Source organism: Numenius arquata, chromosome 4 (genome assembly GCF_964106895.1).
Source record: "Numenius arquata chromosome 4, bNumArq3.hap1.1, whole genome shotgun sequence".
NCBI classification, from domain to species: Eukaryota; Metazoa; Chordata; class Aves; order Charadriiformes; family Scolopacidae; genus Numenius; species Numenius arquata.
Genome location: NC_133579.1, coordinates 6305285 through 6319964, shown reverse-complemented (window position 1 = coordinate 6319964; position 14680 = coordinate 6305285). Strand labels below are relative to the sequence as shown.

General features: G+C 42.1%; 1 protein-coding gene across 1 annotated transcript in view; it reads right to left on the bottom strand.

Moving 5' to 3' along the window:
- PDE7A (phosphodiesterase 7A) overlaps positions 1–14463 on the bottom strand; it is an 86922-nt gene extending 72459 nt beyond the window's left edge. Inside the window, exon 1 of the mRNA XM_074146923.1 lies at positions 14326–14463. Within this exon, the coding sequence (XP_074003024.1) occupies positions 14326–14463 (138 nt within the window). The remainder of the gene's footprint in view (positions 1–14325) is intronic.
- Between the last annotated feature and the right edge of the window lie 217 nt (positions 14464–14680).

Below are 14680 nucleotides of genomic sequence, written 5' to 3'. Positions count from 1 at the left end.
GGGGCATAAACTGGGAGCACATATATCATAGAATCATGGAATGGTTCAGGTTGGAAGGGACCTTAAAGATCAACGAGTTCTGACCCCCCTGCCATGGGGACACCTCCCACCAGACCAGATTGCTCAAAACCCCATCCAGCCTGGCCTTGAACACCTCCAGGGATGGGGCAGCCACAGCTTCTCTGGGCAACCTGTTCCAGGGTCTCACCACCCTCACAGCAAAGAATTTCTTCCTGACATCTACTCTAAATCTCCCCTCTTTCAGTTGAAAACCATTCCCCCTCATCCTATGGCTCCCCTCCCTGATCAAGAGTCCCTCCCCATCTCTCCTGTAGCCCCTTTAGGCACTGGAAGGCTGCTGTAAGTCTCCCCAGAGCCTTCTGTTTTCCAGGATGAACAACCCCAACTCTCTCAGCCTGTTTTCATAGCAGAGGTGCTCCAGCCCTCTGAGCATCTATAAGACAATACTACCAACCGAACAGACATGAAGGAGTTCACATCCTCCTGAGACCCTAAGAGTGGCTTAAAAGGCCAACTGCAACAGACGAATAAGAGCTGTCTCACTACACCAGCAGCGCTGGAGGCCACTGCATGGCTTGAACAAGAGTGAGAAAACTGATACAGAGCCACTGAAGAAGCGATTGAGAAGCAAACTCAATGCTGGAAACCGTAACTCAGCAACTACTGCCTCACTGGAGGCCTGTCTGTATTGCGTAGGCGCTGTCGTACTCTCTGCAGCACGATCTTTTTTCCATCCCCTGCAGAGAATTAGTGGCACAGCCCAGAGCCAGCAAAGAATATGGCTTCAGGAGATGCGGGGATGAAAGTATTCACCACTACATGACAACAGGCACAAGCCTAAGTAGCCACGGAAGCCCTAGAAGTCCACAGCTTTCTCCTCCTGACCAGAGCTGCTTCCTTCTTTTTCCCAAAGCAATGAGATCAGCGGACTTCATAAAAAGCAGAGATCTGCCTAAAACTTTATTACATATCATTACAATAAATAATCCCTATTTTTGCAATAGATCCATTCCCTTTATTTACCAAACTTGTTTTCATTTGCACTTTTGGAGTAAAGTGAAGTACTGTGCCCCATAAAGACACCTGAAACTTTCACACAGGGTTTGAAAGGCTGTATCTGGGCCTGGGCCGTCATGTAGGAACATGAAGAAAGTAACGGCACAAACCAAGTAGTAGAGGTGAGAAAATACAACAGATGAAACAGATGGGGATCAATGTGTGCATTCAACAAAACCATATTGCTTTCATAACAATCTCACAAAATGCAGAGGTAATATTCTGCCATCGAGCACTTCGCACAAATGATCTGATCTTCACCTTCTCCCAAGAGGAACAAAACCCAGAAGGCACCGGTGGCACAGCTCTCATACACGGCCTTTAGTCAGTCCTGGTTCCTCACTCTCACAGGTATTACAATGGAAACTTCAGGTAAGACCTTTATACAGCATCTTCTACAACAAACATGAAGAGCTGCTAAGAAAGGATGCCCTTGCACATCACTTTTTCCATCCTCAAGTTTTACTTCATCTGCAGATCAACCACTTGCTACCGATCAATTCTCTCCTCACAAATGCCAGCATCCATCAAATGGAAGCCGATACATTTCTCGTCATAGACTCATGGAATGGTTTGGATTGGAAGGGCCCTTAAAGACCATTGAGTTCCAATCCCCCTGCCAGGGGCAGGGACACCTCCCACTAGAGCAGGTTGCTCAAAGCTCCATCCAGCCTGGCCTTGAACACCTCCAGGGATGGGGCAGGCACAGCTTCTCTGGGCAACCTGAGAAGTCACAACTTCTTTTCTTCTATCATGGTACAGCAAATGCACCAGTAGAATGGTCTGTCTTATCTCCTGTATGTTGATGGTTCCCAGGAACATTCTCATGCTGCACTGGGCAAACCAGCATATGGCATCCAAACTCCCTCAAGACACTTCTTCTAGGACAGAGGCTGGGTTCCACACAGGCCCCTAACGAACCCACCCACAAACATCTCCACAGAAGTGGACGCACTTCAGGCTGGGATTCAAAATAATTCTGCCAATCAACATAATAAGCATACTGTGCGCTCTACGAAGTTCAGCAGAAACGGATGGTGGAACAACGGCACACACATGTACTCACTCAATAAAACTTTGTTTGACTTAGCATCTCAGTGACACAGAGAACAGCCATTACGGTACCATTGTCCTTGGACCAAGACATGCTTCAGGGCAAGCTCTACTAAGTTTGAAGGACATGTCTAACAACTAGGAATCTGGAGGGAAAAAAACCCAAAGAAACAAACAAAGAACAAAACACAACTAAAAAGACCAATCCCAACAGTTACCTAACATCATCCTGAAGCACTTAAAACAGTGTAAAACTATGCGTCTTCATCTGTTTTTCATTCTGACCAGGCGCTTCTAAAAATCTTACTGTAAATGATAAAGGCTAGAGACCTAGTAAGTCAGATCGACAGGCTGAGAGAGTTGGGGTTGCTCAGCCTGGAGAAGAGAAGGCTCCAAGGAGACCTTATAACGGCCTTCCAGCACCTAAAGGGGCTACAGGAGAGATGGTGGGGGGGACTCTTGATCAGGGACTGGAGCCATAGGATGAGGGGAAACGGTTTTAAACTGAAAGAGGGGAGATTTAGATTAGATTCTAGGAAGAAATTCTTTGCTGTGAGGGTGATGAGACACTAGAACAGGTTGCCCAGAGAAGCTGTGGCTGCCCCATCCCTGGAGGGGTTGAAGGCCAGGCTGGATGGGGCTTTGAGCAACCTGCTCTGGTGGGAGGTGTCCCTGCTCATGGCAGGGGGGTTGGAACTCATTGATCTTTAAGGTCCCTTCCAACCCGAACCATTCTATGATAAGTATAAACTTCTTGCTTAGAAAGATCAAGTGAAATCAACAAATTTTGTCGAAATTGATATATTTAGGATATCATTTTGTCCTGTGTGTTGCTGGGCACAGGACAATATGGTGGCAAATGATACAATGAATACTGTTTTGTTTTTTTTTTTTTCTCTTTTTTGAATCTATACAGCACCCACCACATTCTTATTCAGTTACCCCATCTTCATATATATCTATATATTTATTTTCATATATCTAATATATAAACACACACACACTAGCAAGCCTCTTTAGTATTCTAAGCAATTCTCCAAAGACAAAAGACAGGATCGATCCTCGTGTTCTGACACATTTTATGTATAAACTGTACCACCATAGGTACTTTTCAGTGAAAAGATGTAGAAAGGAAAGACTCTTCCAGTTTCCCATGAAAATAACCTTTCACTTGTACATTTAGAAATAACGTACTAGTCATACACATGAGAAAAAAAAAATCAACCAAAATTTCATATTCTGAAGTCTATTAACCCAAGTTTCCAAACTGCATGTTTTGTGATAAAAAAAAGAAAATATAGATTCTTTTGACTTAATGTACTTTATCAAGCATTTTTTCAAAGGTTAACAACAGCCCTTTTAAAATTTTCTTTTTACCAAGTCAAATTTATGCAATATCCGAAAAATACAGAAAGATGGACTCGTCTAATAAAGACGAAATTACACATTTTGAAGTTATGTGAATACTAATGCATAAAAGATAGGGTGCACCATGCTTTTTCAAGAATACTAAATAGCAGAATATAGTGCATTAGTTAATTTGAATAACCCCAGGGAATTATTCAGCCCCCTCATGTTTGGGGAGAAAGTGAAACAATTCCGCACAGCTGTCAGCAGTTCTGGACATTCCTCCAAGTGCAGCGGGAACAACTTGGGTCAGTGTTGCCACACGTTGTGCTGCCTCCGAGCGTATGTCCCAGCTCCTTTCCCTTGCACCGACGTTCCTCGGATCCCGCAAGAAAGCCAGGGAGAGGCAAATCAGCAGAAAAATCACTGCTATGAAAAGGAAAGGGCTTTCTGCCGGATCCGAGGAGCGCAGATGTCAGCACGAGAGGAAGAGTAACGATACGCAGCTTAAAAGCAATTACTGCTCAAGCAATACTGCTTACATTTAACAGCAAAAGCGCCTCGGAACTATGACTGCTAATATTAAATAAAACTCTTACGTGAAAAATAATAATTTGTGTTTAAAATAATCTTCATAATAAAAGCTACGGCTCCAGTCAACGATAATCGTCAACCACCGTCCCTCTGTAAGCACTAAGCGCAGCATCGCAGAGTGTCAAACAAAGCAGAATTAAAGAAATTGCCCTCCTATTTTTTCATGACACGTTACATGCATAAACCACTGCACTTAACTTTAACAATCTTAATTTGAGGAGTGTGAGAAACAATAAACCTTCTGAAACATGTGTATTGTTACATTAAAAAAATCAGCTTAAGATGTATTCTTTAGCTTATTGATCTTTGCCCGCTCCTACCCTAACCAGACCCTCTGCCACATTCTGCAGAGAAAAAAATTGACCTTTTAGCTCCCAAACTGGTTGCAATATAATCAGATTTTTTTTTTATATAGCCTGTGCTCTCATATGAATACAACAGTATTAATGATACAAAAAAAAAAAAAGTCTTAAACTTCATTAGTCATAATAGCCTTTCCTACTTAGTCAACCAATCATGAATAATAACTTCTCGTCTAATCCTCTCAAATCATCTTTCCTAAAAAGCTCGTGAAAATGGATTAGCCTTGTAGCGCACAGCAAATTATTTCACTTATAGTCTATTGTATCAAAAGGCAGCAGGCGAAGAATTTTAACCAAGGGCCTTTTATTAAGACACAAAACATCCCTTTGGGCCTCAAATTAGGCTGGAGGGCACTGGCAAAAAAAAAAAAAAAAAAATGCTAATATCACATGAAAAAGAAAAACACCAAGGTAACCACAGCTCCAACCATTCAACACTCCCAGGGACACGGAGCCTTTCTCCTCCTTAAAAGAGCCTAAAACTCAATACAGGTCACAGAGTAAAAGCCTAACGTTCCCTGCAAGCAAAACTTAAGGAATTTAGTACCTGCAATTTGCTGTGTTTAACTTCTAGTCTTCATTTATTTTCGCTTGCAAAATTCTCACAATAATCTCAGGTGACAAAGATATAAGCTGGTTGACTATACTCAGAGGAAAACCAGTATCCTTTCTGAAAGGAGAAGGAAAAAAACTGGGCAGGACAACAATCTCATTTGGAAGTATTTGGGACACTGAGCTTTTTACCTTTGAATCACGTGAATTCACCTTTTTTTTTCCCCCCCCACTCTTTTTAAATTCAGGCAATAGATAAAGTTCTACCATTTCCTCTGTCAATTTGTGGGCTAACTACTAGATATTTTACGTGGACAAAGATGTAATCAGTTTGTTTTGTCCAAATGAAAACAAGCTAGAAAAAAAGCTGATTAAATATACTGTTGAAGTCCAGTGAAAAGTGCAGAAATTCCTATTACCACCACGCTAAAGGAAATGTAGCTCAGACTTTACAGCAGAAGAAATGACAGAACAAAACCCCATAAAGTTACTCTCTATATCTCTTATAATAAGCAAGAACATCAAAGAAAACTCGCCCATTTTACCTCTATGCACAGGTATATTTTATTTAGCACTTTCACACCATGTTTGCAGCTGGAAAAGAAACTGCATGGATTTTTCTTTGCCCAATATGAAAAAAAGCTCGATTATTGCGGTTGCTGAAATCTGAAGTCTAAAATTCCATAGATAACAATGAAGGGAATTCAAATACTCCAGACTTTTGAAAACTGGTTACAGGCCTTTACCATTTCAAAAGAGAAGGTAAGACAGGGCAGTACTGACAAGACCCCACCACCGCCACACATAGACATTTCAGGAGATTACTGTTGCGCAGGAACTTTACTGAAAACTAAAAAAAGGCCACTGCAGCGCTGGTTCATGCCTGACTAAATGTGAAACCTCCTCAGTGCACCATCAACTGCAACATTAATATATGGAGTGTATTAGCTACAAACATAAAGCAAGATATAACACATGACAGCATCACTCCTGCCGTGACAGCTATTGTCTCTCCACTACCGGACTATACTTCTAATAATCAGAGTATTTTTTGTAAAGAGTGTTAACTTTTTCTGATCTAAATGTATAACTGAGTTCCTCAGGAAATCGCTTGTGTGTCAGTGTCCCAACACTGTACCTGAATTTCTAAGACAACTAAGAACCACCACAATCAGATGGAGACTACAAACATAGATGCTTATCCTTTCCCTTACCAAGGCTGATTCACCAACCAAAGTCTCAAGCTTCCCATTACAGCCTTTTCCCTCATACCCTCGGATCAGGTTCCTGTATCTTTTCCTGTGGTTTTTTCTCCCCTTGAGATAGAATTGACCATTTGCCCTGAAGTGGGCAACAGGTTGTATTTCACATGTAATAAACATGAAATTTTGCTAGTCAGAGTAGCCTCCAGCTATCACAGAATCATGGAATGGTTTGAGTTGGAAGGAACCTTAAAGACAATCCAGTTCCAACCCCCCTGCCATGGGCAGGGACACCTCCCACCAGACCAGGTTGCTCAAAGCCCCATCCAGCCTGGCCTTGAACACCTCCAGGGATGGGGCAGCCACAGCTTCTCTGGGCAACCTGTTCCAGGGTCTCACCACCCTCACAGCAAAGAATTTCTTCCCGAGATCCCACCTAAATTTCCCCTCTTTCAGTTTAAAACCATTCCCCCTCATCCTATGGCTCCACTCCCTGATCAAGAGTCCCTCCCCATGTCTCCTGGAGCCCCTTTAGGAACTGGAAGGGACTCTAAGGTCTCCCCAGAGCCTTCTCTTCTCCAGGCTGAACAACCCCAACTCTCTCAGCCATAGGAAAGGTGCTCCAGCTCTCTGAGCATCTTCGTGGCCTCCTCTGGACCCGTTCCAACAGGTCCATGTCCTTCTATAGCTGCTATGGAAAAAAAAGTAAGTATCACTGGTAGAGGAGAGAGCCTCTTTCTCTCCACATTTCATTTGGCAGCAAGGAGTGGGAGAAATACTAAAATATTCTCCTAATACAGAGCTATCCTCATTATTCTTGTTGCAGCATTCTCTTTCTGATGTTCCAGCAGGCAAAGGAGGGCCTCCTGCAAGTTTTGGCTCCTTCACGCTTTCAGCGAGGAGCTGAGAAAAGAATTCGCCCTCTACCTTGCAATGAAAAGCAGGCTCCAGGAATCTCTTTAATTATAATTATTGTGGGAGTGTGGTCAGGAAGATAATAAATCAGATTGCTGTATCACAGGTGCACAAAGCAGGGGGAAGTGGGAGGAAAACAGGAGTTAGACTGCTGTAAGAGAAATAAAAAATTCTCAGGCTATGCAAGGTAGGAGGGCAGGGAAGGTGAGATAACAGCCACAAGTTTATTTTCGAGGGGAAAGAAAACAAAATATTTGGCTACAAATTCCTTACAACACACCTAGGATGCAATCATACAAATAAACAATTCCCAGCTAACCCTTAAAGCCAGTTTTCCACAACTGCATTTTTACAATAAAATATTTTGTCTTTGGCAGGCTGCCTTCCTGGATTACAGGGGGTGCTTATTTACACCGCAGTTATTCGTTAATGACATAATCAGAGCAAAACTGAGGAAAAACTTCACACCTAATGAAACACAAGCTCTTCCCGCGTTTTCCTACAGGGATTTCTGTGCACAATACTGAACTGGAATTGGGGAGGTTCGGATTTGATTCCTGGTCCCAGACACATGTTTCCTGGACACATGTGCACACACCAAACATTTGTATTTACTCATACAAAAGAATTTTCTCCAGTAGAACTGAACGTTTCATTTAGCTGTGGCAAAGGACTATTTGCACTAAATGCATTATTTCACATGATTTCTGAGATTAAAACTAAACTCTTCAAGTTTTTAGCTTGTCCATCCTTAGTCCTTCATTCACAAGGAAAAGATATTCTAACTAATAGAATACACTACATTTTTTTAATCGTATTTACAGGAATTTGTATCTTAGACACCTAACTGTACAAATTCACATGTGGAATTCTGATGTGTGTTAACAAAGATTTACACAGTAAAAGATAACCAAGTTACTTTGGTTTCACACTTATGGAAAAAAAAAATATATCCAATTTGAGCTGCCAAATTACCTACTATTTCCCATGCAGATGCAGTGAATTTTTAACAAATACAACAGGTTTAGTCCAACCCAAAAGGTGTTTCTTACACCTGAGCCATAACTTGGCAGAACCTGGAAATAGAGTCATGAATCTGAGATCCTCCAGGTTAGAAAATGACTGAGTATATTCAGGAAGCGACAATTTTAGCAGAAAACAAGTAGAAACTTGTATATAGTGAGTGATGAGGGAAAGACAAGAAAACAATAAGCCAATGGTCACTGACACGATGGAGAACTGTTCTAACAAGTCACCATTCTATTACCAGGGTTTCCCAGCCCCCCCGTAGGCTTTGTAGAAAATAAAAGAACTGAAGATATAAGGATTCAACCACAAGTGTCCTCCACATTATTTTTCACATGCTAAAACAGCAGAACAACAGAAGTGTCAGAAAAACTACATGATTTTTATGATACTTTATTTTACCTCATAATTGAGCATATTAGCATATTGACTCAGAATCAACCCAATTTGGATACTGTTGCTTTTCTCAAGCAACCTGAAAAGAACAGACTTACTTATTAACAAATACAGGGGCTTTTTTGGAAGAAAAGTTGCTGAAAAAGACATCCCAAACAAAACACTTCTAATTCCAAAAGCCATGTACATTGCTACATTATTAGTTCATATAGAATATTGAATATTCATATACTAATGCTGACTTTTTGTAAAATTGTTTCATGGTTAAAATTCAGTATTTCATAACTTAGGAGGCACAGCTACAATCTCTCTTTTCAAACCAATTTCTCTGTAAAGATAGCATCAGAAAATTGAGGTTCATACAAAGCTCAAAAGATACTATTACACAATCTGGATAAAGAAGAATTGACTTCTGGTGATTTAAGACAATCTAATTAATAGGGACTTTAAACTATTATTCCGCTTAGATGTTACATAGGCAATTACAGGCCATGAAATAAGCTCCTATGACCTTTAGCAGAATGCAAGTACCAATGTTGCTTTGCACTGCAACATAAGAAAAAGTTAATTGGTCATAAAACTCAGAGGGCATTTTAAAAATGAACTGCCACATAAAATTACTGTAGTGCATGAAATCCCCAATCAGAACTTGTCCACAGAGTCAGTCTCTGCCTCTCATATGAATAGATGCAATCTCAGCAGCCAGACACAATAAATACAAGATGAAGGGAATGGCAAGCACAGCAACAACACAGGGAATAAATTCCAGAGGTTAAGAATCACATCATGAAAATTATTTCATTATTTTAACTCGTTAATTATTCATGCATAGAGATATGGGAAATGGCAGAAGACAGCTAACAGAAGAGGAAGCAACTGCGAAACACTGATGGAGAGGATTAGAAAGGTATAAAAGAAAAGTCATGAGAAAGAGCAGATGAGGAAACAAAGGAGTTTAGGGAAAGGTCCCACATCCAATAGCAGGGCCAGCCTAAGGCATTCCTTCTGTCTCCCCAGTGCTCGTTACTCCTGGTCTAGAATTGTGCCGTCCCACTTCCTCCCTTCTAACAGGCACAATCATTTGTGAAACTGTCCTATGAATCAGCCAGGATTGAAAAATAACCTGATTTGAAAAAAAAAAAAAAAAAAAAAAAAAAAAAGAAGTTGACACAACTAAGAGGAAAATGCAGGAGCAGAAATAAGCAGCTGCAAGGGGAAAATAGGTTATGCCAACACTTCTCCCAGCAAAAGGGAATTAAAGACCAATGCCTATGTTCAGGCCATAAAAACACACCTCTCAACTGTGTCTTGCAATGCTACGTGCAGAGCAAAACGTTTTTGGATGACATTGGGTGATAAATACTGAAAAGAGGATTTACACAGCAAAAGGCAGCCAAAGCCCGTGGTTGATGTTGGGGAATACATTTTTCAGAGGAAGCGTGTACCTTTCCCTGAAGAACCCACCACCGCAGTACGGTTCCAGCTGCTCTTAGTGACTTTTCCCCCCCACCCCCCGCTGCATCCTCTTTAAATCAAAGCTAGGATTCCACATGCAGGATCCGCAGTCTACTGTCCAGGTGTATATAACACCGAGTCACAAAGCATGATGCCGTAATTGCTTAAATGCATGAAACGAAGACGCAATAAAGAGGCATCATGATCAAATCAAATACCAGGCAGCAGTACCTGGTACTACCTGGTACACAGTAATTCTTGGTACTTCAGGTAGAGACTTTGTGCCTGCTGAGAGTCAGATGGAGTGTCATATTATGTGCTCTGTTCCCTCTGCACACAATTTCATCCTTAGCAGGCATCTTTCTTTACCATCATCAATTTCAAACATTTAAGGACAGAAAAGCCAAAACAAGGCCTTTACTTCCATTCATACTCTGCTACTAGATACCACTGATGCCATTTCTGGAGGCACTGAAGAAAGCGCAGAACTCATTACAACGTAGAAGGATAGAAATGAGACAAAAATAGCAAGTTAGGCCAAAGTTTTCTTACTCATCTGTGATATGCTTATGTCAATTCAACTTTTGGGGGGAGGTGGGAAGGGAGCGCAACGCAGGACAGAATCTAAAATTGCTCACAGCTACGTTTGTAAAGTTGTTTTCATTAAAAAGCCTGATTCATTTTAAAAAAAAAAAAAAAAACCAGACTAAAAATTTTCACACTAAATAAGTACAGACAGTCTTAAAATCTCTTTTTTACCACTATTAACAATGCAAGTTGAAAACCAGGTGAGGCAAAGAACCCAAAATTGACCTCCGAAAGCTCAGCTTTAACTTAAGAAACGTCATTTCATAACATTTGGAACGAACACCCTAAACATATGATCCAAGGTACTACTTTACATCCACTTGATCTCACAGTGAACCTAAATTCAATCTCACCGGTATGAAACGTCCTCGTCCTTTCAACAGTTACCCATTCAAGTGCCCTTAAGAACAGCTTTGAACATGAAGTAATTTAAAATGCTAGTGTTAGAGGCAATTATTAACTCAAACAATCGTATAAACCCATACAATAGCAGCTTTGCACTTGACTGGACTTGAACAATAAATATCACAAGTAACCTCCAGGTAACAGATGACACTTGTACTACTTTTTGCTGTTAGTACTATGAAATGAAAGAAAAGACGACTACATATGAAATGAAAGAAAAGACGACTACAAGGGAATAATTCATCCATAAAACTGCAAATAGAAAAGGAGTAAGCTTTTCTTTACATTTAGTAGGGACAGTAAATCGCCAGAAGGAAGAACAAAATTCAGTATTAGGAAAGAACTCTCTTATGACAGGAACAGTTAAACACTATTAACAACAGTTAAGTTGCCTAGTGAGATTGCGTAATTTCTATTATCTGAGGCATTTACGGGTTTCAAAAGCCTGCTGGTACCATCCCTTCTTTTAGATCAGTTCTGACAAACTTCACTAAGCCTATTTTATTCAAAGCTACCCAGTTTCCTGCTTGTATTAGTTTTCTGCTGGTTTAGCGAACTGAATCACCAAACACCTGACAAGCATCAGAGATGGCATAAAGGAAGTAGTAATAACACATATGCCCAATGTCAGGACTTTAACCTTCAACAACAATGAGTTATGATGTCGGCTCACCGCATCTCATAAGACTGTATCTTAAAAAACAGATTAAACAAACAGATTACACAAACATTTGCTAATAATACTGCAAGTACAATTTATCCTTCCTGGGGCAGCAAGGAGTAGACCAGAATTTTTGAGGTCATTTCCAGCACTACTTTATTTAAGCCCTAAAAAAACCAACACAGAGCCCATTTTGAAATCATTTAGCGAAACTTTAACAACATATTAAACTGAAATTTCACATAATATACTAAAAAAGATAAATATTCACCTGCATAGCACTATCACAATGAAATGCTATGTCTAATGTAGCACGCATTTGCCTCACCCGTGCGTCCCACATAAAATACCTCCCCTTGCTGAAAGGAAAAGCCTAAAAAGTCTTATGCCTAAATCATTTCACTTCAAATGGGAATTCAATTTTCAAGACCTTACATTTGTTAAGAAAAATCTGCCAAATGCGTATTAACTGTAAAACGCTGGCTGTACGTACTGGCTTCTTGAGTTTGCTAATACACGTCTCCAGTTTTACCCCTTTTGCTCAAAGGCAATCCCAGCAGGAGACTGAAAATGACAGACTGGTAAGGGTTTGGACCTCTACGAAAAGCAGCAGAACTGGAATACTAGGAGTCTTCCAGGAGACTCACAAGGTGAAGATAAATTCAGAAGATATGTAGAATCTTTAATCTCAGTGGTGATGCTTCTCAGACCATCATTTACACCAGCCTGTGATTGCAGGTCTGGCAGACATTCATATTCCCACTGTCCTTAGGAGACTTCAGGGAAAGGAAAAAAAAAAAGGTAAAGACAGCAAAACACAACTGTACTCCAATCAGCTGGCCGATAATAACAAAGGTTTCCTCACTTAGATATCCTAATTCCCTTTTATTATTGCATAAGCTTATTTCTCAGGTTTACTCAAAGGAAATACTACTCGGTCAAACATACAAATAATTTTTACTTTTTTACACGTTATTCAAGCACCTCTCCCTGTGACTCACACTAATATATCTGCAGCATATTGGTCAGAAAACAAGGAATCCATTGAGAAGCTTGAAAGTTGGAAAAAAAAAACAAAACACCTTAAATGTCAATACCATATTTCATTTGATAAGTTTGTATACACTTCATGCGTCACCTGCTCCAGAGATCATGGAGAAAAGGAATAAATACAATGTGTGTATCACCTTGACCGTTTTGCTTATTCCTTTTCCCAGAAGTTCACGAAGGCTTCCAACAAAATAGCCTCTTTGCTCACTTGTACAGGACAAAATGTACTAAATTAGGTTGGACTTTGAAGATGACTTATATGTATGGAAAATCCCCCATCACCAAGTACAACTCAGATCAAGCGGAAAACATCCTAACCCAGTTTCTACGTGGAAAAGTAATTTGTCATAAACCCAAAGTTTTTGTCAATTATTACATCATACGCGGAGAGGGGAACATACGTTCGTCTTCGTTTGCTTACTAATAATTATTTCCACATGCATTGAAATTCCTGGTCGTCAACACAGTATTTGTTGATTCTTCCTACCCAAACATACACACACCTAATGCTCACATACACACAGAGATTCACTGCTACCAAACCACAGACGTAACCATAATACGAAGCAGAGCAAGTCACGAAAAAGCAAATAACTTAGTAAGATACCCCAAAAATGTAAACAATAAAAAATGACCATTACATACATAAAGAGCAAAGACAACACCTTGCGTAAGGACAACATACTTCGGAGCACGGAAACAGACCTTTCAATCTAGACACTATAGGACATCCTTAGAAGCCAAAACCAGTTGACTTCCCACCAAAACACATGCTTTCCACTACAATTCCAAATTTTCTCCAGAGACTTCCGCCACAATAGAATTTTATCGCTGCGTGCTGGGAAACCATACTAACGCATATTCAGAAATTTAGGGCAGCGCTCCCAAGAAAAACCTCCCTTTTGTCCTGATAGTTATAATGACCCTTTTTGTAGTATTTCCAACACGATCAGATGAAACAAAATACAGTACAGTTCCTCTCGTGACTGATGTAATGCGGGCAGGGAACAATACCGTGGAAATTAAAAAGCCAAGGATCTTTGTCTCTTTCTAGATGGATTGCCAAGTCTTAATAGTTGGAGGGAGAAATGCTTAGCATCCCAAATAAAGCACTGCAGTGCACGTTCATTATTTTGGTAAAGTCACTGCAGCTTTTGGCAACCCCATAAGAAACTCAGACCCTTCAAAAAGAAAGCCCAAGCTTAAAAAGCTAGGAAACAGCCCTAGTTTAAAGATTACAGAAGGCGCAAATAATTCTCTGGCTCTGGAAATAAACCCCAAGGAGCTCACCGCTCGCATTACAACCGATGCTAAAAAGATAACCTCGCCAATAACGAGCCATAAAGCCATAAAACGTTGTATGTTCTCGCCACCGCTGGCGGTATTTGGCAGCAAGCGGGGAAGGCGCGACCGGCGGCTGGGCCGGGGAGGCAGGCCGGCCGCTAGCCCGGGCCACCGCGGCTCTCCGGTGGCCCGGGGCGGGGAGGGGGCGCAGCTCATCCCCCAGGCCCCCTCTCCCTACCCCGCCGCACCTCTCCGGGACCACCAAAATCAGGGCCTGGTGCCCGGCGGGGGCTGGCCGGGGACCGTCCACCCCCGGGCGGGGGCCGCCGAGGCGGCGGGCCCCGGCGTCGGTGCCTACCTGCGAGAGCTGCCGGGGGTTGGGGCAGCCGAAGAGCGCGGAGCTGGAGCTGAAGCTGATGGCCCCTCTGCGGCTGAGGACGTGCTGCGGCACCGGCCTGTCCAGCGGCAGCACCGGCAGCTGGTAACATACTTCCATTGAAGAAGCCTCCGTGCGCCCGACCCGCCGCAGGGCAGCGGCCTCGCCCGCCGCCGCACCTGCCCGCGCAGGGCTCGCCGCAGCGGGGCGGCGGCGGGGGGAAGCCGGCGGCGAAACCCGGCGGGGGCCCGGCGCCTCCTCACCGCCCCCGCACCCCCCGGGGGGCCGGGCCGGGCCGCGCCGGGCCCCGGGCCTTTGTCCTCCGCCGCCAAAGCCT